We start from the raw sequence: 26,895 nt of genomic DNA on the forward strand, positions 1-26,895 counted from the left end.
CTGGCTTTGAACCTGAGATCTTAGAATCTCTTCCTCCCAAGTCGCAGGGATAGGTGTGTGCTACGAGGCCTGACTTCTCAAGTCTCTTAAAATCCACCTCTTCTATATCCCCACTTACACTCCCACCCAGACCTCCTGCCTTCCAACCACCTAACAAATCCGTTCTCAACCCTTCTCCTGCTGGAAAGCTTCCCGATTCGCCTGAAAGCAAGCCCTTCCCAGCACCGGCAAGGCACTGCCCACACCGCCACCTCTCCTTCCCTGACTCCACTTACCCGAGTCACATACTAGGTGTGAAGGCCCTGCGCTGTCTCCCTGGCCGTTCCCTGCACCTAGTATGCAAGCAAAGTCTTTACTGCTGGCGCCCCAGTGCCTTGGGAGATCTACCCTGCTCACTCTGAGCTAAAGGCCTTGGACCCTAACTTTTGCCTGTTTTCCTCCCAAATACTTTCTGCCCCAACCCCAAGTCCAGCTCCTGAGGGCCTGGCCTCTCTAGAGTCAAAACGATTACTTTGGAGGTGATCACGACTTATCTGAGTCAATCAGAGCTGGCCTTGGCACTTGGGCTGGATGTTGATTGGCTGTGAGGTGATCACATGACACACCTGAGCCAATCAGAGCTGGCCTTGGAACTTTTGCGGGCCATTGGCCTTGAGGATCTGCTGGGCCATTTTATTTTTGGGAGGTGTGTGTGTGTCAGCCATGCACACTGCCCCGCAGCTCTTCAGCTCAAGGCCAGCGCTCTACCACTTGAGCCACAGCACCACTTCCAGCTTTTTCTGCTTATGTGGTGCTGGGGAATGGAACCCAGGGCCTCATGCATGCAAGGCAAGCACTCTACCACTGAGCCATCTTCCCAGCCCCTGCTGAGCCATTTTAAGTAGCAAGATTTAAACCTAAGGCCTCAGGGCTTGCTGGGCAGGTGCCTTACCACCTGGGTTGGACCTGTAGCCCAACAGCCCAACTGGATTATCTGTTATTGGGAAAGGAGTGAGCCCAACACCTATTAAATCTATAGTGATGTAATGGTGATGAGATAATTGGGGGCCTGGCTCCAACCATGCCTGAAGCCTTAAGCAACATCAACCAATTAACACCTCTAGCAGTGTAGGTGGATTGCTAAGACTAAGGTATTTGTTGAGACAGAGTCTTGCCAAGTAGCCCAAGCTGGCCTTGAACTCCTAATCCTCCTGAGTCAGCCCCTTCAAGTGGTGGGATTACAGGCGTGTACTACCACACCCAGCTTCTAACGTAGCATATTGCTTTGCTAGTTCTACACACACACACACACACACACACACACACACACACACACACACACACACACACACACACACACACACACACACACACACACACACACACACACACACACACACACACACACACACACACACCCCCCCCCAAACACAGCCATGCTGAAACCATCTCTCTGAAGTTATGCCATGTCCTTCTGGTCTGTTGATACCCAGGGCCTGGACACTGGAATTTCTTTCCCAACCCTCTTGATATTGTGATGTTGGGGTTTTTTTTGGGGGGGGGAGGCTCAGAACTCGCTGGCGTCTGACTCCCACAGACAAGGACTCCTGTGTCTCCCGGTCCCGCTCTGGGCCTGGCATGGAGTCGGCACCAGTGAATGACTGTTTATTGAATACATAGAGAAGAGGCTTGGAGTCCAGTGTTGACGCGGAGGTGGACAGCGCGGGCACGAGTGGGTGGCCTCACAGATGAGGCCCAGCTCCGCCCCCCCACCCCCACCCCCACCGCAGGTGCAGACGGAGGCTCAGGGAGGACCAGACTCCTCAGCTTCCCGATGGGAGGAGGGCAGGGAAGGAAGCCCCCAGCGCCGTGGGGCGACTCTCCTACATTTATTGGGCAACAGGCTGCGGGTGAGGGGCCGACAGGGGTTAATAACTTAAAAACCGAGGTGACAGCGGCAGCTCCCCGAGACCTCTGCGGGGGGAGGGGGGTATTTACAGGGGTTTGTACAAAGTGCCCGCACCAGCCTGGGGCAGGAAGGGGGGTTCGAGCATGAGGGCCGGGGAGGGGAGGGAATCTGCCTCTGGGACCCCTGCTCCCAGCACCCCCCAAAATCCCCCAGTCCCTAAGTAGGTTCAGCAGCTTTCCCCGCCCTGCCCAAGGCCTCATTCTTCAGTTGTTCAGAACAATGAAGTTTCCTCAGTTTCCCTTCCTGCCCCACCTCCCCTCCCCCCCCCAAAAGTCTCAGTGCCCAGTAGCCGGGCAGGGAGGGGCAGAACGGGCTGGAGGCTCCAGGAAGGGGGTGCCAGCTCCCCCACGAGCCCCCTCACCCTCATCTTTGTACCATGTGGCCGCCAGCCACACCTCCCCTCCCCCCACAGCCCCTTCCTCTCCTGGAGAAGGGAAGGGAGGGTGAGGGAGAGGCCGAGGAGGGGAGGCTCAGAGCTCGAGGTCGTTGGAGATGCGGGTGACGAGGGTGCGGAAGGCCAGGGCGGTGCCCGCCACCCGGCGGAAGAGAACGCCCCGCAGGCCCGGCCGGGGCAGCTGGCACACCTCCACTTCGAAGTGCGACAGGGGCTCGGGCCCGCCCGCTCCCCCGTGCAGGCAGGCCAGCAGGAAGGGCTGCGGCTGGCGGCAGCGACAGCGGGCGGCCGCCGTGGCCTGGCGCAGAGCTGCCATCAGGGCCTCGGGAGGGCGCGAGCTGGTCAGCTTTACACTCCAGGGGAATCGGAGCAGCCGGGGGGCGGCTTCCGCTTGATCCCAAGGTAGATGGCAACTGGGAAGGCGAGGGCAGAGGTCAGGGGACGGGAGAAGGGACTGAGGCCCAGTTTCCCAGCTTCCCCTGCAGCCAGGCAGGTAGGCCTTGAGCCTACATTCCCCTCCTCCTCCTCTACCTAGTCCTTGGGATTAAGAGATTGAAGCTACCATCTGGCACGCCACACCCAGAGCCCCTTCTGACTCGGTTTGCTGACAGGGTCTTGTGCTTTTGCCCTAGTCCATCTTGAATCTTTTGTTTTTTTGTCAGTCTTGGGGCCTGAACTCTGGGCCTGGGCGCTGCCCCTCAGCTCTTCAGCTCAAGGCGAGTGCTCTACCACTTGAGCCACAGCACCACTTCCAGTTTTCTGGTGGTTCATTGGAAATCAGAGTCTCATGGACTTTCCTGCCCGGGCTGACTTTGAACCGTGATCTTCAGATCTCAGCCTCCTGAGATCTGAGGCTAGGATGACAGGTGTGAGACACCAGCGCCCGGCTCCATCTTGAACGTTGACTTATCCGTCTCTACTTCCCTAGCAGCTGGGGTTACAGGCATGCACAGCCACGCCTGGCTCTTGTCTCTAGATTCTGGCATATGGGCCCAAGTGACAGGTACAACTTCTTTTTTTTTTTTTTTTGTCGGTCATGGGGCTTGAACTCTGGGCCTGGGCGCTGTCCCTCAGCTCTTCAGCTCAAGGCGAGCGCTCTACCACTTGAGCTACAGCGCCACTTCCGGTTTTCTGGTGGTTTATTGGAGATAGGAGTCTCACAGTCTTTCCTGCCCGGGCTGGCTTTGAACCTCGATCCTCAGATCTCAGCCTCCTGAGTAGCTAGGATTACAGGCGTGAGCCACCAGCGCCCGGCTGGGGTACATCTTCTATCAAGGAAGCTGTACCAGTTGTGCAGGGAAATGGCCGAGTGAGGGGTCCTGGGGCAGCTCAAGAAGTGATGCGATCTGGGCCCCTGCCTGTGGGTGTTAGGGGAGGGTCCCCACTCACCTTGTGACCTCAGGTCCCCCGATTCTCTCAGGTTCGTCTGCGACCCTAGGAAGTGACAGGATCGGTGAGAGTGTGAACCTGGACCCGGCCCCCCTCTGCCCCCACCCACAGCCAGCAGAAACTTCCGGCCGTCCCTGTCCCAGCTCAGTGGCTCCCGCTGGCTTTTAGCTGGGCTAGGGAGAACCGAGCCAGGATGGGGGTCCCCTCCGGGCCCAGAAGTGGGGGAGCTCCCTCTGAAGTGGTTAGTGCAGGTAGGAGGAGAGATACTGAAGATGAAAAGAGGAGGAGGGAGAGGGGAAGCATCTCCAGCTGGGTCCTCCCCGTCCCACCTGAGTCCGCTTGCCTTCGTTTATTTGTTTAGTTCCGAGAGTAGGACTTGAACTCGGTACCCGATGCTTTTGCCTCACTGGCTGGCGCTCTACCAACTGAGTCATGCCTCCAACCCCTCCGTGTGTTTCCTTAGTACTTGCCACTACCTGACAGTCAAGAGACCCTCCTTGCTGTGTGGGTGCTTTCTAGAAGCTGGGCTCTGGCAGGGCAGGAACTTCAGCACATTTGCTGCCAGGCACACAGTAGGTGCTCAATCATGAAGTAGCAAATCTGTGTCTATGTATGTGCACAAAGCACTCTCAGCCCTGTAGGTCACCTCATCAATCTCTGCAAGCACCCTGGGAGGAAGGAAAGCCAGGCTCAGAGAGGTTGAGTGACTTCCTTGAGGTCACTCAGCATAGCTAATAAGTGGGAGCCCCAAGAAAAGGGCTCCGGACAACAGACTTATGACCACTCTGTCTTTTTTTTTTTTTTTTTTTTAATCAATCCTGGGGCTTGAACTCTGGGCCTGGGTGCTGTCCCTCAGCTCTTCAGCTCAAGGCGAGCTCTCTACTGCTTGAACCACAGCACCATTTCTGGTTTTCAGAGTGGTTTATTGGAGGTAAGAGTCTCACAGAGTTTCCTGCCTGGGCTGGCTTTGACCCATGATCCTCAGATCTCAGCCTCCTGAGTAGGTAGGATGACAGGCATGAGCTACCGCTGCACAGTTTTCCTTGTCTTCTTAAGTGGGCAATAAATACCAGACCCCATACAGACCCTGTACCCCAGTTCCCATCCCCAGGACCCCTCCGATGGCCGTGCTCACAGTCAGACAGACATGCAGACAGGGAAGGAGGGCCAGCAAGGAACTGGACTTACTGATCTTGGATCCCTGGGGCAGAGAGGCGCCCGAGACACAGCGGTTCGAGTTCTGACGTTTAGAGGGATCGAGTGTAACCCTGCAGTGTGAGGAGGGGGTGAGGGGTGACAGAGGGAGAGGAAGAGGAAGCAGAAGAGAAGTGGAGGAGGAGGAGGAGATGTGAGGGTACAGAGCAGAGTGGAGGACAGGTCAGGCCCCACCCCTCCGCACCCCTAGATTCCAGGCAGCTCACCTGCGGGTCAGTTTGGAGGTCAGCTTGGTAAAGAGGTTGGTGGTGGGGCGCGGTCGCCCGGAGGGCAGGGGTGAAGCCTCGTGGGCCAGCGTGGGGGAGGCAGGAGGACCGTTCTGCACACCCCCGCCACCCCCGCCCCCTGCCCGCCGGTCCCGGACCTGGCCACCGTGGAAGGTGCTGCGGATGGTGGAGCCCCGTGCCAGGCGGCTCCGTTCCCCGGATGGAGGGGCCAGGCTGTGGCTGGAGGGGGAGGCAGGGGGCACCCTGGGGGTGCCTGAGCTGTAGGCAGAGAGAGACAAGTTGGGGGGGGGGCCGAGGCAGGCCAGCGCCAAGTCCCACTGCTTCTTCATGGCCCTGTCCTGAGTCCTCAGCCCCCAGCCAGCTCGGAGCTCACGGCTGGACGAGGTGCCTTGTTCAGATGCCCAGGCCGTAGGCCATAGAACCCGCCATTACGTTATTGAGTCTGGCTTTCTCAGTTAATTCTTCGAACTCTAACACCTCCCTCTGTTCGAACCCTCCTCTTTCTAGATTTACATCACTTCCAGGAGACAGTTCCGATTCCCGCCTTCCCCCGACCCCTCAGCACCAGCCTGCACCTCCACAGAACCCCTCACTGTGGTAGCGGCTTCTGCCTCTCCCCCAGAGCCGGCCCTTCTGCTCTAGGGTGTAAACACCCTTAAGAAAAAGAGCCTGCGGGCTGGGAAGGTGGCTCAGTGGCAGAGCTCTTGCCTTGCATGCCTGAGGCCCTGGGTTCAATTCCTCAGCACCACATAAACAGAAAAAGCCGGAAGTGGCGCTGTGGCTCAAGTGGTAGAGCACTAGCCTTGAGCTGAAGAGCTGAGGGACAGCGCCCAGGCCCAGAATTCGGGCCCCACGACCGGACTCACCCCCCCCCCAAAAAAAAAAAAAAGAAAAAAGAAAAAAGAAAAAGAGCCTGCATATAGTCTCTGGCCCAGAGACTACATTTCCCAGCATTCACTGCAGCACATATTGGCCATGTGACCACCCGGGCCAATAGGATATAAGCAGCAGTCTGTTTTCCACTTCTGGAGCCATGCCTTTCAAGAATGCTGTTTAACCCTCTCTGCTCTGTTCCTACTTCTGCAAAGAAGTGTTGGGAGGCTGGCATCTGGCACGGCAGCCTGTGACCCAGAGCTGGAGCTGGCAGGATCCTAAGAAAGTCCTGAGCACTGTCTACCTTTTAATGGTTCTGTCCCAGAAGGTTAAATGTCCATCTTTTGTTTTTGTCAGTTGTAGGGCTTGAACTCTGGACCTGGGTTCTGTCCCTGCACCTCTTTGTGCTCAAGGCTAGTGTTCTACCACTTGAGCTACCCGCACTACTTCCAGATTTTGAGTGGTTCAACGGAGATAAAGAGTCTCACAGAAACTTTTCTGTCCAAGGTGGTTTTGAGCCGTGGTCCTCAGATCTCAGTAGGTAGGAATACAGGCGTGAACCACCAGCACCTGGCTCCATCTTTTTTTTTTAAAGCCACTGTTCCTACTTCATGACAATTCTGTTATAAGCTAACTGATCTACTGTCTTGTCCAGAATGGAAGGCCACATACTATGATGGCCACAAATACAGATTCTGGAATCAGTCTGGAATCTTGTGTTCCTCAAATTAGCTACCAGCTGTGTATCCTTGGATAAGTTACTTAGCCTTCCTGTGCCTCATTTTCTCAGCTGCAAAATGGAGACTGGAGGACCTACACAATGTGGTCAAAGCATTAGGTCAGCTACTGGACACAGCCTGGTGACACACGGCTGCTGCTTGGAGTGATCAGTTATTATTTGAATTTAATTAATTAATTAATTTGTTGGTTGTGGGGCCTGAACTCTGGGCCTGGGCGCTGTCCCTCAGCTCTTCAGCTCAAGGCTAGCATTCTACCGCTTGAGCCACAGCACCACTTCCGGCTTTTTCTGTAGTACTGAGGAATCGAACCAAGGGCCTCATGCATGCAAGGCAAGCACTGTACCACTGAGCCACCCTCCCAGCCCAGTTATTACTTTTATTTAGGTCACTAAATAAAAAATAAACTATGGACCAGATCCTGACCTCAATGGGGCCTGGAAGCAATCAGCATTTGGCAGAGGAGGAAGCAGGCTCAGAGATCTCTCCAAGTCACCTCACTAACAGTGCAGAGATAAGGCTCACAGAGTCCTATCTGTCACCCCCCCCATATCACCCCAACACCTGCAGTCATGCACCCCCAAGGACAGTTGCCAGCCTTGTCCCTGGGCGCCCTGGTGCTGGCTAACTGCACACCCTGCGTGGGCAGGAGTGTGGCTCTACTGGATGCCACCCCCTCCCGGGTGAAGCTGAGAGAGAGAGAAAGAGAGAGAGAGACAGAGAGAGAGACCACAGCAGGCCCAGGCCTCCAGCCAGCACCCAGCAGCCAGATGAGAGGCTCAGGAGCTGGAACAAATCTGGGCTCCTCTTGAGTTCTAAAAATGGATCATTCAAAAACTTGCCCGGGTTCCCAGGCTGGTGGGCGGACTACTTCCCTGGTTCATTGAGTCTGAGCATCTGGAGGGAGCGGGTGGAGGGGGGACCAGCTTACTGCCCCACCCCCTAGCCCCAGGATGCCCCCTCCCCCCAGCCATACCTGTTTTCTTTGCCATTTGGCAACAGGGATGGGCGCTCGGCCCCAGGGCGCTCAGTGCACACGTAGGTGTTCCTGCGGGTCATCATGCTGGGAGGAAGGTTGTTCTGTGGGAGACAGGCCAAGCAGGGGAAGGTAGGTGTGGGCTCTCTCCCAGAGCCCACCCTCCCCTTTTGCTTCTGGAATCCACACCCCTGAAAGTGACCTGCACACTGCCTCCCAGAACGACTACGTTTCCCAGCGTCCTTTGTAGCAAGGGCAGGTCACGTGACCAAACACTGGCCAATCAGAGCAGACATGGAGTCCAGAGCCACAGGACAGCTCCCTTGTTCAGGGCACCCCTCTGGCTTATGTCCCCACTTTTCTCCTGCAAAGCCTGAGGCAGGGGCTCCCTGGGCTCCCACAGAGATGTAAACATTTGAGTTCTCTCTGCTGGGGTGACAGGGCACATTCCTCATGCAGCAAGCTGGCACACTGGCAGACAGCACATGGTCAGGCAAACAGCAGGCACTCGATAGATGCACAAATGGCTATCACAGAGCCTGAGTGCTGCAGGGTCAGAGCAACCATGCTCACGGGCAGTGTGGATTGGCTGCCCCAACCACTCACAGGGGTGCTCGTGCTGTCCTTCCGCCGCTCGGGGATCTCCGCCTTGTTGGGGTTGTGGGCACTGCTGACCATGGGGCTGGAAGGGGGCAGCCCTCGGCTCCCGCTGCCCGCCGCGCTGCAGCTGGCCTTCCGGCCAGGCAGCCGCTCCTCCTTCAGCTCTGCCTCCCCTGTGCTGGTAGGGCTGCGTTTAGGGTGCAGGGGGGCGGGGGATGGGCCGCCTGGTAGGGAGAAGGAGCGTGGTTAGAGCTAGGGTCTCCTGGGAAGCCTCAGCACCCTTGTTGGCATAGAACCTCTGCACAGGGCCATTCTGAGGACATTTTACAAAGGCCACCAGCGCCTGCCCCTGAAAAAAATGGCTCAAGGAGACCCTAGCTACCATTTGGCCCAGACTGTAAACGTGAGGCCTGAGGAGTCTCAGTTGAGAGATCAAGAAGAGATCAGGAAGCTGGGTGTTAGTGGATCCTGCCTGTCATCCTAGCTACTAAGAAGGCTGAGATCTGAGGATCACAGTTCAAAGCCTGCCAGGCAGGAAAGTCCATGAGACTCTTATCTCCAGTAAACCACTCAGAAAACTGGAAGTGGCGCTGCGGATCAAGAGGTAGAATGCTAGCATTGAGCAAAAGACATCAGGGACAGCGCTCAGGCCTTAACTTCAAGTCCTACAACTGTCCAAAAATATAAAAAACAAAAAGGGGTCAGGAGAGAAATAAGACAAGGAAGGTGGGCACAGACAGTGTCTGATCTGGGCCTGGCAGTTTTTGCAGGCTTGTGCTCCTTTTTTTTTGTTGGTTGTGGGTCTTTTTTTTTTTTTTTTGTCGGTCGTGGGGCTTGAGCTCTGGGCCTGGGCGCTGTCCCTCAGCTCTTCAGCTCAAGGCGAGCGCTCTACCACTTGAGCTACAGCGCCACTTCCGGTTTTCTGGTGGTTTATTGGAGATAGGAGTCTCACAGTCTCTCCTGCCCGGGCTGGCTTTGAACCGTGATCCTCAGATCTCAGCCTCCTGAGTAGCTAGGATTACAGGCATGAGCCACCAGCGCCCAGCTTGTTGGTTGTGGGTCTTAAACTCTGGACCTGGGCGCTGTCCCTCAACTCTTCAGCTCAAGGTGAATGTTCTACCACTTGAGCCACAGCGCCACTTCCAGTTTTCTGGTGGTTCATCGGAGATCAGAGTCTCAGGGACTTTCCTGCCCGGGCTGGCTTTGAAACCTGATCCTCAGATCTCAGCCTCCAGAGTAGCTAGGATTACAGGCTTGAGCCACCGGCGCCCGGTAGGTTTATGCTCTGCCAGGACATGCTTTGGCACTGCAGGCAGTGTCCTGCCCACGGGGACCCCGCCCCCCTCCAGCACTGGTGGGCTCGGGCTGGGTGGACACTCACAAAAGTCGCTGTGCCTGCGCTGGCGGTGGTAGGTGGACGAGGAGCTCCGCTGCCCCTTGCTGTGGCTGCTGCTTTTGCTGGAGCTCGTGCCATTGGTGGTATCGCTGGGCGCCCGCACCCGTGCCAGGGCCAGCCCAGGGGCGCCCCGATCCCCACCCTCCTGTGAGAACATGACAGAGGAGGGGTCTCAGCCCGTCTCTGCTCCCCCCAGCGCCCCCCAGCCGCTCCCCCAGGCTCCGTGCCCTCTGACCTCAGTCTTCCTGCCCAGCAGGAGGTAGGTGGCGGTCACTTCATTGTACTTCTGGCTGGTCAAGGCCTCTTTTATTTCTTCCCGGGTGTAGCCCATGCCCACCATCACCTCTGGGGGAGGGCGGAGAAGGTCAGTCACCAGCCCTTCCCTCTGTAGTATGTGCTCTTTGTTCTGGTTAGTATTTATTCACTCTCTCCTCTGCCATCTGTACAGATCAGGACTCTGCCCACTGGGGCCGCCTAGCTCACCCCTGCCAAGCATCTACCTTAAGGGCAGGCAAATGAGGTGGGTCTGGCCAATCAGCATGCTTCATCCCCAAAGCCACACTGATTAGCTCAGAACAGACACACGGCCCCAGATTTGGCCAATCAGAGTGCTTGACCCTCCCCCGCCTCCGTCACACTAATACTGATGTTGGCAATATTTGACTTATACAATGCTGATCTCATGGGATTCAGCCTATTATTATTGTTGTTGTTGTTGTTTTGTTATTTTGGATTTTCTGTTACTTGCAACCACAGAAGTCCTGACCAATGTGGTCAGGAGCCTATGAAAGCCTCAGTTTCCACCACTGTACAATGGAGGATTTGGGGTGGTTTCTCAGGGGTTCCTTCTAAGCTAACCCTTTGGGGTTCACAAATGTTTAGGATTCCAGGGGGGGAAGGATCAAGTCCAAAGAACAAAAGATATGCCAGACCCCGGTGGTTCACACCTGTAATCCCAACTACTCAGGAGGCTGAGATCTGAGGATTGTGGTTCGAAGCCAGCCCAGGCAGGAAAGTCTGTGAGACCCTTTTCTCCAATAAACTACTCAGAAGAAGCTGGAAGTGTGGTGCTGTGGCTCCAATAGTAGAGTGCTAGCCTTCAGTACAGGGAGGCTCAGGGCCAGCACCCAGGCCCTGAGTTCAAGCCCCAGGACCAGCCCCCCCCCCAAAAAAAAAAAAAAGAAAGAAAAAGGTATGTATGAAGGAGGGGAAAGGCAGGTATCTGATGATCTGTGTTCAAATTCTCCTCAAATGGATCTGCAATTTTTCCTTCTTTTATTAAAAAAATTAATTATCGCTTTTGGCAACAAGGTCTTGCTACGAAATCGAGGCTGGCCTCAAGTTCAAGATCCTCATCCTTCAGACTCCCTCGGATGGGAATAACGGGTTTGCGCCACCATACCTATCCCTTCCTAACCTGATGCTCAGAGCAGGTGCTGGCTCATCCGTGCTTACGTAGATCAACTCACTTACTATGTACCAGGCCCTATGGGCAGGTTTTGCCATGACGACCTTGGAGCCCAGAGAGGGAAAATCACTGGCCCAGGGTGTCACAGCTCAACAGAGCAGCCTCGGCATAGGAACCCGGAGTGGACTCCTAGCTGCCCAGTACCCGACCGAAGGGACCACAGCCTGGTGGCTCCCATCCTGCCCGAGTCTCACCGATCCGTTTGGTGTCCCCAAAGTCTTCCTCGGGCTCCGTGTATGGCTTCAACTCCTCGCCCTCGTAGCCGATGTTCATCCATTTGTCTTTCATGATTTGCTGTGTAGAGTGGGGGACAGGCGGCGTCAGAGGCAATCAGACACAGCACAGCCCCCCCCCACTTCCAAGGCCTCAGTTACACCCCCCCCTAAATCGAATGGAGCTTTGCCTGCCATGCCCACCCCCTGCGGGAGCTTCTAGTTACCACCCTCTTCCTCCCATGCTGCATGGGGGGCCCTTGGCACCCTGTAATAAGTCTAGGCGCTTATTAGCTAATTACTTAGCATGGCGGGGAGTGGGTGAGTTGGCCTGGGAGCAGCTTCCCGGGGCTGCCCATCTACTCCCACGGCCCTCAGGCGGGTGGTGGCTGTGTGGGGAGGGAGCCCAGAGTCTGGGGGGAGCTGGGCGACGGGAGGGGTGGGCGAGGGGCTGGGGTTCACCTCAAGGGTACAGCGTTTAGCGGGGTTCAGCACCAAGAATCTCCGCAGGATGCTCTCACAGTCTGTGGACATGTAGAAGGGGACGCGGTACTTGCCTCTGAGCACGCGCTCCCGCAGCTCCTGCGGGGGGGTGACAAGGACAGGACCACCCCACCCCGTGAGGTCGGGGCCTGCCCTCCCTCCTCCCCTCAGCCGCTCACATCCAAAGCGGGGCACACTACAGAGCTTCTCGTGGCTTTTGGAGACAGGTCTCCTTTACGGAGCTGGCTTCCAACTCTTTTTTTGTTGTTGTTGGTCGTGGGGCTTGAACTCTGGGCCTGGGCGCTGTCCCTCAGCTCTTCAGCTCAAGGCGAGCGCTCTACCACTTGAACCACAGCGCCACTTCTGATTTTCTGAGTGTTTTATTGGAGAGCAGAATCTCACGGACTTTCCTGCCCAGGCTGGCTTTGAACCTCAGATCTCAGCCTCCTGAGTAGCAAGGATTACAGGCATGAGCCACCAGCACCCAGCGGGCCTTGAACTCTCAAACTTCCTGCTTCCACCTCCCATGAACCTGGGATTGCTCTGAGCATCCCGATCTTATCTTACAGGTAGGGGGACCCGGGTTCAGAAAGGGACTTGTCCAAGGTCATCTGGAGATGACAGAGCTGGAGGCTTGATGGAAACCAGGGTGGCGGGAGATGAAAAGGGCCTGGGGCAGGCGCAGTGCTATCCTGGCCCTTTGAAAAGATCTCTTAGTGTCACACCTGGTCCATGACGGGTTTCCTCCCCAGGCTCCAGGTGTTCAGGGAACACCTTGAATTGTAGCCACAAGATGTGTGTGTGTGTGTGTGTGTGTGTGTGTGTGTGTGTGTGTGTGTGTGTGTGTGTGTGTGTGTGTGTGTGTGTGTGTGTGTGTGTGTGTGCACATGTGTGCACGCGCACCAGTCATGGGGCTTGAACTCAATCAAGGCCTACGTGCAGTCCTTGATCCACAGCTCCAGCTTTTTGGTGGTTCGTGGAAGTCTCCCAGCCTTTCCTGCCAGGACTGGCTGCAAACTGTGATTCTCGGCTCTCAGCCTCGTGCATGGCTAAGATGATGGGCGTGAGGCACTAGCTCTCAGCAAGATGGGTATCTTCATGACCAGGGAGCTCAGAGGGCTCAGCTGCCTGGCCCAGGCCTTGTGAAGACGGGGTCCCTGCCCCTCTCTCTCAGATCTCAGGCCACTCCTTCTGATTTCAAACTTCCTGGATACACTGAACAGAATGGAGCTCTGTACTTCAGAAGTCCCTCAAAAGGCCCCCGGAATGTGTCCTAGAAGTCCCACCAGGTCACCGGACAAAAGGACACTCCCCCCTGCACAAGAAGCAGGCCCATGATGCTTGTGCTAGGAGCCATTCTGGCCTGGAAAAACCAAGTGATCGCCGACTGGGAAAGAAAAAAAAAAAAAAAAAAACAGTGGCCAAGCATATTTCTAAGGTAGCTGACGACATCGGTGGTAAGGTCAGCAGGGCGGCAGCCAGGCCAGGAACAGCCTCCCACTTCCTGTGTGTGACTACCCCAGGAAGACGTCCCTGCTCTCAAGAGGTGACTTGAGAAAACCTTTAGGGACAAAGGGTCACCGTCTCTAGTGTCTATCAATAACAATGACGAGGGCTGGGCATGGTGGCTCATGCCTGGGATTCCAGCTACTTAGGAGATGACTGGGATGATGGAAGTTTGAGGCCAGCCAGGGCAAAATGTTAGCAAGACCTCCATTTTAACCAGTAAGCTGGGCAACGTGTCTCACCCCTGGGATCCCAGCTACTGAGAGGCATTAAATAGGAGAATTTCGGTTTAAAGGCAGCCCGGGAAACAATGTGAGATCCTGCCTGAGAAATAAGCAAAAAACAAAAAGAAAACCCAAACCCCTGGAGATAGGGCTCAAGTGTTGTGTCAGGCTGGGCCTTGGTGGCTCACGCTTGTAATCCTAGCTACTCTGGAGACTGAGATTTGAGGATCGTGGTTTGAAGCTGGATGGGGGGAGGGCCTTAGGAAAATCCATGAGACTCTTATCTCCAGCTAACTACCACAAAAACCAGAAGTAGCCAGACGCCAGTGGCTCATGCCAGTCATCTTAGCTACTCAGGAGGCTGACAACTGAGGATCGAGGTTCAAAGCCAGCCCAGGCAGGAAAGTCCGTGAGACTCTGATCTCCAATCAACCACCAGAAAACCAGAAGTGGTGCTGTGGCTCGAGTGGTAGAGCACTTGCCTTGAGTGAGGGACAGTGCCCAGGCCCAGAGTTCAAGTCCCATGACCACCACCACCATCACCACCACCAACAAAGCCAAAAGTGGAGGTGTGCGGCTCAAGTGGTAGAGCACCAGCTTTGAGCACAAAAGCTCAAGGACAGCGCCCAGGCCCTGAGTTCAAGCCCCAGTAACTGGCAAAAAAAAGTGCTTCCCTACCAAGTGCAAGGCCCTGAATTTATACCCCAATATCACCCCCTCAATACCCCCAAAAAAGGGAAAAGATAAAATAACAGTGGTGAGGACTAGCACAGCCACATGCACACAGTGACGAATCTAGCCGTGTGGCTGAGCGCCAGCCAACATGAATTTCCTGAACGGTACCAGTGTTCTTGCTGTGTTCTCGCAAGTTCTCCATAGGTTGGCAATGATTCAAAGGAAAAACACAAAAGCAAGCCAAGCAGATGACCCTGACCCCCACCCATCCCACCCTTCCAGTGTCTCTTCCTTCCCCAGCCTCTCACTTCGCCCTCTCTCGTTTCTGTTGTTTTCTGTCTGGCCTGCTCTGCAGTGTCCCTGTGGCAGGATGGAAAGTTTTCTGCCCTAAGTGAGCAATTCCTGGGGTTTTTGGTGGACCTCCCCGGGCTGCAGGTCACCGCCGCGATCAACTTCAGTACACTGTTCATCAAGCCAGAAGCAGCTATCACCCCAGCTCCCCCGCCCCCCACCCCGCCTCAGACCGTCAGTAATCTGCTTTCCTCTTCCGTGGATTTGCCGATTCTGGACATTTCACAGAAATGAAATCACTCTGTCCTTCTGTCACTGGGCACAGCTCTCATCAGCCTGGGCAGTTCTGTACCCCCACCCTTCTTTTGGTGATTAGTGATCAAGCCCAGGGCCTTACACAAGGTAGGCAGGAGCTCTACCACTTAAGCCACATCCCCAGCCCCTGTGTTGCTTTTGAGACGGGATCTTGCTCACTTTGCCTGGGCTGACCTTGAGCATTCCATCCTCATGCCTCCCCCTAGAGAACAGCTGGGACTACAGGTGTCAGTCACCCTGCTCTGCTCTCTCCTCATTCACTCATGCTGTACTTGCAGTGCCTCTCACAGAGATGCCATTACACAGTGCCATCGCCCAGAGATGCCACCACACAGTGCCATCGCCCAGAGATGGGCGATGATTATTTCTTAAATGGGACCCCATGCCTGTGGGCAGCCACGCCCATACGGGGGTCTAACCACGCCCACATAAGCCAGCACCGTTGTAGCCACGCCCACGCAGAGAGCAAACCTCTTTGTGGCCACGCCCACAGCAAACCAACCAGTAGAGACCACATCCACACAAACCATTGGTTGGGCCACCCTAGCCACGCCCACCAATCACACAAACCCCACCCACACAAGCCCACTGTTGTAGCCAAAGCCTCTAGCCCCGCCCCACAGCCAAACACTGCCCTGGCCACGCCCATACCTCCGCCACGCTGCCCCGCCCCTCACCTTGAGGTTGTGCCCGTCAAAGGGCAGGGAGCCGCTGACCAGGGTGTACAGGATGACGCCGAGGCTCCAGATGTCCACCTCGGGCCCATCGTACTTCTTGCCCTGGAACAGCTCAGGGGCGGCATACGGGGGGCTCCCGCAGAAGGTGTCCAGCTTCGAGCCCAGCGTGAACTCGTTGCTGAAGCCGAAGTCCGCGATCTTGATGTTGGCCTCGGCATCCAGCAAGAGGTTCTCAGCCTGGGGGAGTGGAGGTGTGGGGGAGGAATTGGGGGGTCTCTGTGGACAAGGCTGGGCCAGGCCTCTCCCACCCCGGGCAATGGCGGCGTGCCCTCGGGCACGGCCCTCACCTCCGGCCACTGGGTGGGCATAGTGGGAGACTGAACTAAGTAAAGGATTTTCTGCTATGATCACGTGCAGACTACGGAGCCAAGCTCTTTAGGCACATTTTTGCCTTGCCCTGAGCCTCAGTTTACCCAGTAGAAAATAAAAATAAGAGCTGGGGACATGACTGGGTAGTAGAGCAATTGCCTAACGCATTGGGAAGCCCTGGGCCTCATCCCCAGCACCGCAAATTACAAAAGCAAAAGAAAGAAAATGGCAGGTTCCTTAAGAAGGTAATAAGGAAAATAAAAACTTTATTTGCTGCCCATCTACTATGTGCTGGGCACTGTGCATTACAGTAAGAGAACCGCTGTGTTACAATGAGGTTTGCATTTTTAAACCTTTTTTCATTGTTATTTCCTATAATTTTTTTTTGTTTTAAATGGTTGGTCATGGGGCTTGAACTCAGGGCTGGGCACTGTGCCTCAGATCTTTTGCTCAAGGATAGCCCTCTACCACATTGAGCCACAGCGCCACTTCTGGTTTTCTGGTGGTTTATTGGAGAGAAGAGTCTCACAGACTTTCGCCGCGCTGGCTTCCAACTGTGATCCTCAGATCTCAGCCTCCTGAGTAGCTAGGATTACAGGCGTGAGCCACTGGCAGCTGGCTTTGATTTTATTTTACAAAAGTATCTGTCCATATGGGAATTTTTTTTTTTTTTTTTTTTTTTTGTCAGTCGTGGGGATTGAACTCTGGGCCTGGGCGCTGTCCCTCAGCTCTTCAGCTCAAGGCAAGCGCTCTACCACTTGAGCTACAGCGCCACTTCCGGTTTTCTTTCTGGTGGTTTATTGGAGATAGGAGTCTCACAGTCTTTCCTGCCCGGGCTGGCTTTGAACCGTGATCCTCAGATCTCAGCCTCCTGAGTAGCTAGGATTACAGGCGTGAGCCACCAGCGCCCGGCCATATGGGAAATTTTTAAAATTTATTTTTCCAGTACCAGGGCTTGAAATTCAGGCCTTCTGCTTATTTGTGTGCTCAGCAGGTATGCTTCTACATAAGCCCTTTGTTTTTGCTGGTTGTGGGGCCTGAACTCAGAGCCTGGGTGCTGTCTCTAAGCTCTTCAGCTAAAGGCTAGCACTCTACCACTTGAACCACAGAGCCACTTTTCTGCTTATGTGGTGCTGAGGAATTGAACCCAGGGCCTCATTCATGTGAGGCTTACTCTACCACTCAGCCTTTTCCTAGTCCTGGTTTGTTTAGGTTTTTTTTTGTTTTTTTTGGTCGGTCGTGATATTTGAACTCTGGGCCTGGGCGCTGTCCCTCAGCTCTTCAGCTCAAGGCTAGCACTCTACCACTTGAGCCACAGCGCCACTTCTAGCTTTTTTCTTTTTGCTTATGTGGTGCTGAGGAATCGAACCCAGGGCCTCAGGCATGCAAGGCAAGCGCTCTACCGCTGAGCCACCTTCCCAGCCCCAAGCTTAAACTCTTAAGTGATCCTCTGGCCTGTGTTTAGAAATAGCCCAGATGACCTTGAACTCATGACCTTCCTGCCTCAGCCTCTCTTGTACTGGAATTACAGGCATGTTCCACCATGCCCGGTCTTTCCAGAGGTTCTCTGAAAAGCCAAGATCCTGCTGTGACACCTGCACCCTACCCAAGTGTCCCTGTCCAGCTCACGTAGCCACCAGGGCTGTGCCAGAACCTGTCCTGCCGCTCTGCCTGCAACCCCATCCAAGGCTGCATTCTGGGACAAATCGCTGGCAAGAGCTCAGAGATCTGGGGTCCTGGGGGAAGCCCAGTCAGTGCAGGAGGGGTGGGGGTTGAGGGGTGAGGGGAAGGGTCCCCAAGGTCACAGGGGGCCTTACCTTCAGGTCCCTGTGGACAATGTTTTTCTGGTGACAGTAGTGCACAGCCGATACAATCTGCAGAAGAAGGTGAATTATTTGTGGACGCCATGCCTTGGTCCCCAGTGGTCTGTGAAGGTCATCCACAGCCCCGTCCCCAACTTGGCCCAGGCCTCTGACCTGTCGGAATTTAGCTCGCGCTTCCTTCTCCTTCATGCGGCCATGGGACACGAGGTAGTCAAACACTTCTCCTGGGGGCAGAGGCCAAGCGGGGTCAGGCAGGGCATGGGGATGCAGGGGTGAGGTGTGAAGAGGGGTGGGGCATGGGGGTGCAGGGATAGGGCATGCAGAGGGGCGTAGGGGAGAGAGGTAAGGCCTGGGGGTGCAGGAAAGGGGGACTGTGCAGAGGGCGTGGCCTGAGGAATGAGGGGCGGAATATGAGGTTGTGAGGGGCGGGGCCTGGCTAGAGGTACCAGGTATAAGGGATAGAGGGTGGGGCATGGAGATGGGCGGGGTGTGAGGCATGTGGGCGGGGCATGGGGAAGGGGCGGGGTGTGGAGAGGGGGCGTGGCCAGCGCCTCACCGGCACTTGCATATTCCATCACTAGGTAGAGTGTCTTCTCTGTCTCGATTACTTCGAAGAGCTTCACTGTAGGACCGGAGGGGAGGACGTGGGGTCAGGTGGGCAAACCCCTCTCTCCCCCCTTCCCCCCCCCCCCCGCACCTCCAGGCTCCCCCCACGCTTTGGATCCATCAGGTCCCCCACTAATGGTATCCTCAACTGGGCAGCAACCATCCACCAGGAGACAGGACCGGGGGAAGGGAGCTGCCTCCACCATCCAGGCCTTGGTCAGGAGAGACCCCGAGCGAGCGCCCCACCCCCCTCTGCCTGACAATGACATCCATGCTCCCACACCGGCAGTCCGACCCAGACCCCGAAGTTTAGCCCTGAACCAAGTGCTCTTAGTTCAGAGCAGAAAGTAAGAGAACAGAGAGGTCATGTGGCTGCCTTCAAGCCACACAGTAGTAGAGATGTCAGCCTCCCTGTCCCCTGCCTCTGCCTTCCCAGGAGGCTGGGCTGGCGGCCTGTCCCGGAGCCTGCTCACTCCCTTGCTCACCGATGTTGGGATGGTTTAGGCCCTTCATGATTCGGACTTCTCGGAACAGCTAGGTGAGGCCAGAAAGAAAGAAAGACAAGAATGAGGGAGAAAACTAAATTTTCAAGCAGGGGTCAGGGCAGAGGCTCGCATCTATTAATCCCAGGCATGTGGGAGGTCAAGATAGGGAGGATCATAGTTTGAGGCCAGCTCAGACAAACACATCAGGGAGACCCCATCTTAACCAATGAGCAAGGTATGGTGGCATGTATCTGCCATCCCAGCTAGGCAGGAAGAGTGAATAGGCGGATGGCGATCCGGCTGGACCCAGGCAATCCTTTGCAACCCCATTCAAAAAGCAGTTAAAGCAAAAAGAGGGGGCAGATGGGCCAGCTCAAGTGTCAGAATGTCTGCCTAGCAAGCACAAGGCCCGGAATTCAACCTCACAACCACCAAAGAAAAAAGGGAGGGATGATGAATGGTTTGGGGGGGTCCCCTCCCCTAGCAGTGGCACCTTGCTCCCACTCTACTCCCCCTTCTTTAGGCCGCACCTTCTGCAGGCTGCTGGGGTTCAACTGGGTTTTATCAATGATCTTGATTGCGACCTAGAGGAGAGAAGGGGGAAAAAAAAGGTCAGGGTTCTCCCTGAACAGGGAGAGGTCCTCGACAGCGCAGATCACAGGGAACACCCTTGTTTGGTCCCCGTTCTTGGAAGAGCCTTCCCTCGGCACCATTGCCACGCATTGGCCTCAGGGCCTTTGTACATGACTCTCATCTCCAGGGCTGCCCTTCCTTCCACAGGGAAATGTCCTCTATTTTGAGGCAGGGCCTGCACAAAGCCGCTCCAGGGGCTGTGAGTAGTTGAGAGGCCCTGAGATCTTGAGGGGGTCCCTGCATGAGGGTAGTGCAGGGCAACTGTCTATCCGGCTTTCAACTCTTGATGTGTGAGGTAATGATGCCAGCTAACGCTCACCGCTCCCTGAATGCCAGCTACTGCTCTGAGCTTTGCAGTGGAGATAGCATGAGGGAGGGCACCCCCCCACACACACACCAAATTTACAAAAGAGGAAACGGGAGCCAGGCACTGGTGGCTCACACCTGTCATCCTAGCTACTCCAGAGACTAAGATCTGAGGATCAGGGTTCAAAGCCAGCCTGAGGGCTGGGAAGGTGGCTCAGTGGCAGAGCGCTTGCCTTGCAAGCCTGAGGCCCTGGGTTCGATTCCTCAGCACCACATAAGCAAAAAGAAGAAAGCCGGAAGTGGTGCTGTGGCTCAAGTGGTAGAGAGCGCTAGCCTTGAGCTGAAGAGCTGAGGGACAGAGCCCAGGTCCAGAGTTCAGGCCACACGACCGGACCCCCCCTCCAAAAAAAAAAAAAACAAAAAACCAAAGCCAGCCTGAGAAGGAAAGTCTATGAGACTCTTCTCTCCAACAAAGAAGCACTAGAAAACCGGAAGTGAAGCTGTGGCTCAAAGTGGTAGAGTGCTCACCTTGAGCAAAAGATCTGAGGGACAGCACCCGGGCCCTGAGTTCAAGCCCCAGGATTGACAAAATAAACAAATAAAAATAAAAAAGAGGAACCAGAGGCATGACCCGGTTTTGTCACTCAGACAAGACGATGCAGGCTTGAACTCACGACCGCAAGCTCTCCCTTGGCTTTTTCACTCAAGGTTCATGCAAGCTACTCCTTGAGCCAGAGCTTTATTTCTGTGAGATAAAAGTCTCACAGACGTTCCTGCTGGCTCTGAACCGTTGATCCTCCAGATCTCAGCCTCCCTGAGTAGCTAGGATGACAGGTGTGAGTCTCCAGGCTCCCAGACCCCTCCCATGCACTGCATGAATCTTCCCCTGGGACGCCTGTTCCCTTCCGCTCTGGGCTCGTGGAAACCTCTGGAACTGGGTACAATTCACATATGGTGAGCCCCACGCTCGCTGTGTGGGGAAGGGCCCCTCGCTTCGCTCACATCTCACCCATAGATGGCTTCAACCTTGGCAAACGCTGCGCGTGGCAGCATTGAGGATCATATGGTTCCTCTCCCGGAATCTGTGAACGTGGTGCTGCGCGCGCGCGCGGGCACGGGTATAAATCAATCGGCAGAGGGAAGAAGGTGACGAGCCAGGCCTGGGAGAAGCCAGCTCTGTCGCCCGCGCCCCACGGAAACGTGACATTTGAATGTCCGGTGGAATCTACCCTGCTGAGAGGGTGGCCGGTGCCTCCGTGGGGGGATCCTGAAGCTATGGGGGTGCCGCCCACCCGTCTGTCCCCCGTCAGTGTGAATGAGAGGCCCTGCGCTGAGGTCCTGCCCTCCCCAAAGGATGCTGGGAGAGCGAGGCTGTGACACCTTGACCACCCCCCCCCAAAGCTGCTGTGTCCTCAGGTTTGGGGGGGAATCTGGAGCAACCAGGGTCCATCTTTAAGATGGGAGTGGGGGTGAGCGGGGCGCTGGTGGCTCTGTCATCCTAGCTACTCAGGAGGCTGAGATTTGAGGATAACGGTTTGAAGCCAGCCCGGGCAGGAAAGTCCATGAGACTCTTATTGCCAATGAACCACTTAAAAACCAGAAGTGGCGCTGTGGTTCAAGTGGTAGAGCGCCCGCCTTGAGCTGAAGAGCTGAGGGACAGCGCCCAGGCCCAGAGTTCAAGCCCCATGACTGACAAAAGAGAGAGAGAGAGAGAGAGAGAGAGAGAGAGAAAGATGGGGAGGGACTGGGAATGTGGCTTAGTGGTAGAGTGCTTGCCTAGCATGCATGAAGCCCTGGGTTCGATTCCTCAGCACCACATACACAGAAAAAGCCAAAGGTGGCGCTGTGGCTCAAAGTAGTAGAGAGCTAGCCTGAGCAAAAAGGAGCTCATGGACAGTGCCCAGGCCCTGAGTTCAAGTCCAGCACTGGCAAAAAAGATGGGAAGGGCTGGGGGCATGGCTCAGCAGTACAGCACCAGCCCAGCATGGACAAGACCCTGGATTCCACCTCCAGCACCAAAGAAAACAAGGAAGGGAGGTGGTGCCGGTTTAGGCAGGAAGATCCTGTGCCTACTGAGGCATACTACACTCCGCCAGCCGAGGCAGGCAGCGCATGCCTGCCATCTTGGCTCTCAGGAGGCAGAGGCAGGTGGATCACAAGTTCGAGGCCAGCCTGGGCTGCAGAGTCAGACCTTGCCTCAAAAAAATAAAACAAACAACATCAAAACTGGCCTGGTGGTCAGTTACTTGGAATGCCGGGGAGGAAGGATCTGGAAAATAACTAGAGGAAGGACAGGATGGGGGTGGGGGCGTGGCTCCAGTGGTAAAGCACCCATCCAGCCAGCATGAGGCCCACATTCACACCCGTGGATGGAAGAAAGTGCCTGGAGCCCGCGCTCCAGCGTGGTCTCCAGGGAGGTTGGGGCGTGGTGGGGGACGCTGAGCGTAGCACGCAGTCCCAGCCCGCCCCAGCCCTGCTCACCTCAGCCCGCCCCAGCCCTGCTCACCTCAGCCCCCCCCCAGCCCTGCTCACCTCAGCCCGCCCCAGCCCTGCTCACCTCAGCCCGCCCCAGCCCTGCTCACCTCTCGTCCCGTGAGGATGTGCCGAGCCAGCTTGACCTTGGCAAAGTTGCCTTTCCCGATGGTCCGCAGCAGGCGGTAGTTACCTACGTGGGGCTGCTCCTCGGGACAGGAGGCGATGGAGTTCCGGCAGCGGGCGCCCAGGGAACGGCTGGACCACGATGGCCCCTTGTCTGAAGACCGTCCGCTGCCCAAGGTGCCATGCTGGACAGGGGGGGAGACAATTGTAAACTGTTGTTCCTACTTCCTCCGCCGCCGCCGCTGGCCCCGGGAGGGAAGAATGACCGTTGGATCTAACCCTAGCCACCCCAAGGTGGCCCTTTTTAAACTAGAAACCCAACACCACTTTTTGGTACCTATAATCCCAAGGTTCAAGGCCATGCTGGGCCAAAAAAAAAAAAAAATCAAGACCTCATCTCAACCAATAAGTCTGATGTGGCCGGACATGCCTGAGATCCCGGTTACTCAGGAGGTGGAAATAGGAGGATCGCAATTCAAGGTTGGTGCCATACAGAAAGATTAAAAAAAAAAAAGACTCAAGCAAACAAGGCTTGGGGGCGGGGCCTAAGTGGTAGAGCACCTGCTTAGTAAGAAGGACCTGGGTTCAAATCCCCAGAATCACTGCAAGAAAAGAGAGAGGGAGAGGGAATGGGAGAGGGAGAGGGAGAGGGAGGGAAATCTGGCCCCAATTCTACGCCAAGCCCTGACACCTAGTTGATCTCTCTCACATCTTCACCTCAACTACCGCTTCTGGGCTTTACCTGGTCTAGAGACAGAACCTGGAGCTGGGAAGCAGTGGCTCACGCCTGTCATCCTAGCTATCCAGGAGGCTGAGATCCGAGGATCAAGGTTTAAAGCCAGCCCCGGCAGGAAAGTCCATGAGACTCTTATCTCCAATGAACAACTAGAAAACTAGAAGTGGCGCTGTGGCTCAAGTGGTAGAGCGCTTGCTTTGAGCTGAGGAGCTGAGGGACAGCGCCCAGGCCCAGAGTTCAAGCCCCACCACCACCACCACCACAAACAACAAAAAAGACAGCACATGGAAACTTCCAGCTAGAACCTTGGTCATGGAAGTTTCCCCAGGTCCCCGGGACCACAGTATCTCACGGGGAGATTTCTGCTTTACAATGGTAGCCGACCTCTGGCGGCCCATTAAGCTTTATCACAAGCATACAAGCATAAAGAAAGAACACGCCAACTGTGGCGTGCACATGCTCCAGGTAGCAAGCATGTGGGGTGTGTATGTGTGGGGATTCTAGAACATTCCACTATGGGTGAGGGGGGGGGTGTCACTGTGACCCCCCTCAGATCTGCTACAAGGACTGGAACAAAGTCTTCCAGCCCTGGCTTGGGTAACAGTTGCCATCTTCCACAAGAAACATTGTCTCCCGCTTCCCCCCGCCCCCCCCCCCCGCCCTGCCCTGAGCCTCCCCGGGCGCTGCCCCAGTGCTCTGTCCTGTCCCGTCCCTCCGGGCCTCTCCCCCGCGGGTCACCGCCTGCTCCTGCTGCCCTGTCCTCATTGTGTGCCTGGCACACTGAGTGTCCCTTTCAAGGCTGGGCCCAGGGCACCAGGGCAGGGCCAAAGCGGCCACAGGGACAGAGGAGGACAAAGGAGCCAGAGAAGAGGTGGCCAGGTGGCCGGGGACCTGGGGTGGCCGCCTCAGGGTGGTGAGAACCAAGTTAAGGCGCATGCGCCCACCTCCCGCCCCTCCACGGCGCACAGGGCCGGCGCAACCCCACGGGCAGATGGGGAAACTGAGGCTCAGGGCTGGGGGAGGGGAACGGGGCCAGATTAGCACGCTGACCTTCCCCACAGCCACCAGCCTAGACCTGGCTGGATGGGGGGGAGCACCTGTCCTGAACTCAGTTCCCACAGGACCCCATGAGGGAGGCACTTGTCCCTGCAGAGTGCGGAGGGGAAACTGAGGCTTGGAGGAGGCAGGGTGCCTGGCCAAGGTCACCTGGCTCACTCCCTAGAAGCAAGGCACAGGTCCGCCCCCCCTTCCCCCCCACTGGACCTCAATGGGGTGTCCTCACCACATTTGAGTCCAACTGTGGTGCACACGGAACCCAAAAAGTTCCCCCAGAGCTCGTCCAGGGACACAGGGCAAGATGAATGAGCACCGGGGACTCGAACCCAGCACCGGCTGTGGAGTGCAGGGCCTTTTCCAGGCCCCCCAGCTGCCTGCGGCCCAGCCCAGCCCCTACCCTGGGCCGTGGGGATGCTGCCATACCAGGCCCCACGAAGGGCTGGGGGGGGGACAAAGTCCCCAAGGGGCTGGGAATGGGAACTAAACATTCACTACACCAGCACTTGGCTTGGATCCTGCTGCCAGGCTGGCACCCCAGCCCCAGGCCCGTTGCTAGGGAACCTCATAGCCAGATCTTGGGGTGGGAGGGCGTAACCTTGCATAGCTGTCACCATGGTAACCAGGTAGCAGAGAAGGGGCTCCAGCATCAGATTCCGGGGGGGGGGGGGGGGGGGGAGAGTCGAGCAGACCCTGCTGATGACCTCAGAGGGGAGGGCAGACTCCGCCATCGTCCTCCCCATTCAGGGAGTTCCAGGATCATCAGCCCCCTTTCGCAGACCCACAGACATGGAAACTGGGGCTCAGAGAGGTGCATTCACTGGCCTGAGGTCACACAGCTCAGGAGGTGGACTAGAACTCAAGTATATCAAAGTAGTTTACAGTCATCAGAGGAAAGAACCTCCTGGAAAGGTCCTTGGCTGGGAGAGGCCGCTACAGGCTTATCTAGAGAAACTGAGGCCAGCTCCACCAAACTCCTGCCATAGTTATGACAACACTGGTTGGGCAGGCTCGGCCTTCTCAGTCCTCCCCACAGCTCCACCACCAGCCAGGTCCCAGGCTGCACCCACAGGGCCTTGGGTAATGCCCAGGAACCTGTCATCATCACCCCATTTTCTAGGGCAGGAAACTGAGGCACAGAGAGGGGAGAACGAAGCTCACACAGGACAGGCCCTGGAGCCCAGGGCCTCAGGCCAGGCACCGCCCTGTCCAGACCAGGGAAGGGAGAAGGTGGGCCTTGAGGAAGGCCAGCAGCAGTAATGGGGGCTCTCTCTCTCTCTCTCTCTCTCTCTCTCTCTCTCTCTGCCAGAGAGGGTCCTGGAAGATGGGGCGGGGACTGGGCTGAAAGGGGGGGGGTGAGGAAAAGAGGCAGCTGAAGAGCATTCTGGGACTTTGGGGATATCAAAGTGACCAGACCCCCGGGGGATGGTGGAAGGGGTGGGTCTCTCTGGGCTGCCCTGTAAGAGTCTGGGGAGGGGGGTGTCTAGCTGAGTGAGCCCCCCTTCCCAGGGTTGGTCCAGGAGATTTCTGGAAGCCAGATCTGCAAGGAGTCCTTTGAAGGCCAGACCCGACCCCCCCCTTCCCCAAGCAAGAGAAAAAGGAGGGGGGGAGCAGGAGGCATAGATGGGCCTGGAAATTGAGGGGCAGGGGCTTGAGGTCCAGGACAGACAGAACCCTAAGTTGGATCCAGGAAGGGTGGGGGGGGTCAAAGGCTGGGGAGCTTGGGGAGGGGCCCGAGTAGCAGACACAGGGAGGCCCAGGCCTGGACTCACACTGGCTCAAGGGCCTAGATACCCCGGCCTGGATGGGGGTGGGGGGGTGGAGGGGGGCTGGAGTCGGAGGCCAAAGCTCCCTGCCAGAGGAAGGGCGGGCAGGAGGTCTGGGTGGCATCGGTGGGAGACAGGGGAGGGGGGGCCGAGGATCCAAGGACAGGACGGGGCTTGGCAGAGGACCAGGCCTGGGAGTGGAGAGAGACCTTGAAGCAGCCAGGCAGAGGGCCCAGGGCCCCGGGCAAGGTGCCCCCCCAGCCCAGCCCGCAGCTTCCCGGGGGCACCGGCTTCCCGTCGGGGTGGGGTGGGGGTGGGGGCTGCAGGGGCAGCCACATGCACCCCAGAGGTGGGGGGGGACCCCGGATCCAGAGGCCGGGCCGGGCCGGGGCCTGGCTGGGAGAGGCCCAGGGCTGCGCCTGGGCGGCGGGGGAGAGGCCGGGGGCCCCCCAGACCCGGCCGCGGGGCGCGTGGAGGCTGCGGGGCGGCCGGAGGGGCGGCAGCGGCGCTGCTGGCTCTAAGACCCGGGGAGGGAGGGAGGGGCCGCCGGGGCCGGGGCTTCCTGGAGGAAGAGACCCGGGGCGGAAGCGATGGACCGAGGCACGAGAGAGGGGTCCCGGGCGAGGGGCGCCCCCCGAGGTGTGGGGGGGTCGGGGTGGGCAGCGGGGGGCGGGCGGGGGGGCCGAGGCCTGGACACCCCGTGGGGGGGGCTCGGGGCTGAGGCGCGGGGCGGGGGGGGCCCGCGGCGGGGGGCTCGGCGTGCGCCCCGCCAGGGCTCCCCGGGGAGTGGGGGGGCCCCCAACTCACCGCGTCCGAGTTGCGATCGTTGCCCGGGGCCAGCGCCGTCCGCGAAGACATCTTCTCCGGGTGTGCCGGGAGGGGGGGAGGTGTCGGGGGGAGGGCGGCCGGGTGGG

The 26,895-nt window shown here is 57.0% G+C and overlaps 1 protein-coding gene across 2 annotated transcripts; it reads right to left on the minus strand.

The window, feature by feature from the left end:
- Window positions 1-1,607: 1,607 nt before the first annotated feature.
- LOC138812918 (MAP/microtubule affinity-regulating kinase 4) lies at window positions 1,608-26,895 on the minus strand. 2 transcript variants are annotated; one of them, XM_070001183.1, is made up of 18 exons: window positions 26,789-26,895; window positions 22,411-22,611; window positions 19,420-19,473; window positions 18,890-18,938; window positions 18,355-18,420; window positions 17,952-18,022; window positions 17,793-17,849; window positions 15,607-15,843; window positions 11,898-12,017; window positions 11,418-11,517; window positions 9,991-10,100; window positions 9,741-9,900; window positions 8,366-8,583; window positions 7,760-7,863; window positions 5,153-5,431; window positions 4,920-4,999; window positions 3,732-3,776; window positions 2,596-2,755 (listed from the first exon to the last, which is right to left on the minus strand). In XM_070001183.1, exons 1-18 carry the CDS (start codon window positions 26,837-26,839, stop codon window positions 2,691-2,693), a joined length of 2,067 nt encoding a protein of 688 aa, XP_069857284.1. In that variant the 5' UTR covers window positions 26,840-26,895; the 3' UTR covers window positions 2,596-2,690. The 2 variants fall into 2 exon arrangements, with proteins under 2 accessions (XP_069857283.1, XP_069857284.1); XM_070001182.1 differs by lacking the exon at window positions 4,920-4,999 and having other exon boundaries at window positions 1,608-2,755.

The sequence above is a fragment of the Dipodomys merriami genome, unplaced genomic scaffold (genome assembly GCF_024711535.1).
Source record: "Dipodomys merriami isolate MVZ:Mamm:240054 unplaced genomic scaffold, mDipMer1.0.p SCAF_57, whole genome shotgun sequence".
NCBI classification, from domain to species: domain Eukaryota; kingdom Metazoa; phylum Chordata; class Mammalia; order Rodentia; family Heteromyidae; genus Dipodomys; species Dipodomys merriami.

Excerpts from the sequence above, each read along its gene's own strand:
- LOC138812918 (XM_070001182.1), bottom strand. The coding sequence starts at position 26,839 with ATGTCTTCGCGGACGGCGCTGGCCCCGGGCAACGATCGCAACTCGGAC. Across the intron at positions 11,518-11,897 it reads CTAAACGCTGTACCCTTGAG|CAAATCATGAAAGACAAATG; the intron begins GTGAACCCCAGC and ends CACTCTACACAG. Across the intron at positions 9,901-9,990 it reads TGCTGGGCAGGAAGACTGAG|GAGGGTGGGGATCGGGGCGC; the intron begins GTCAGAGGGCAC and ends ATGTTCTCACAG.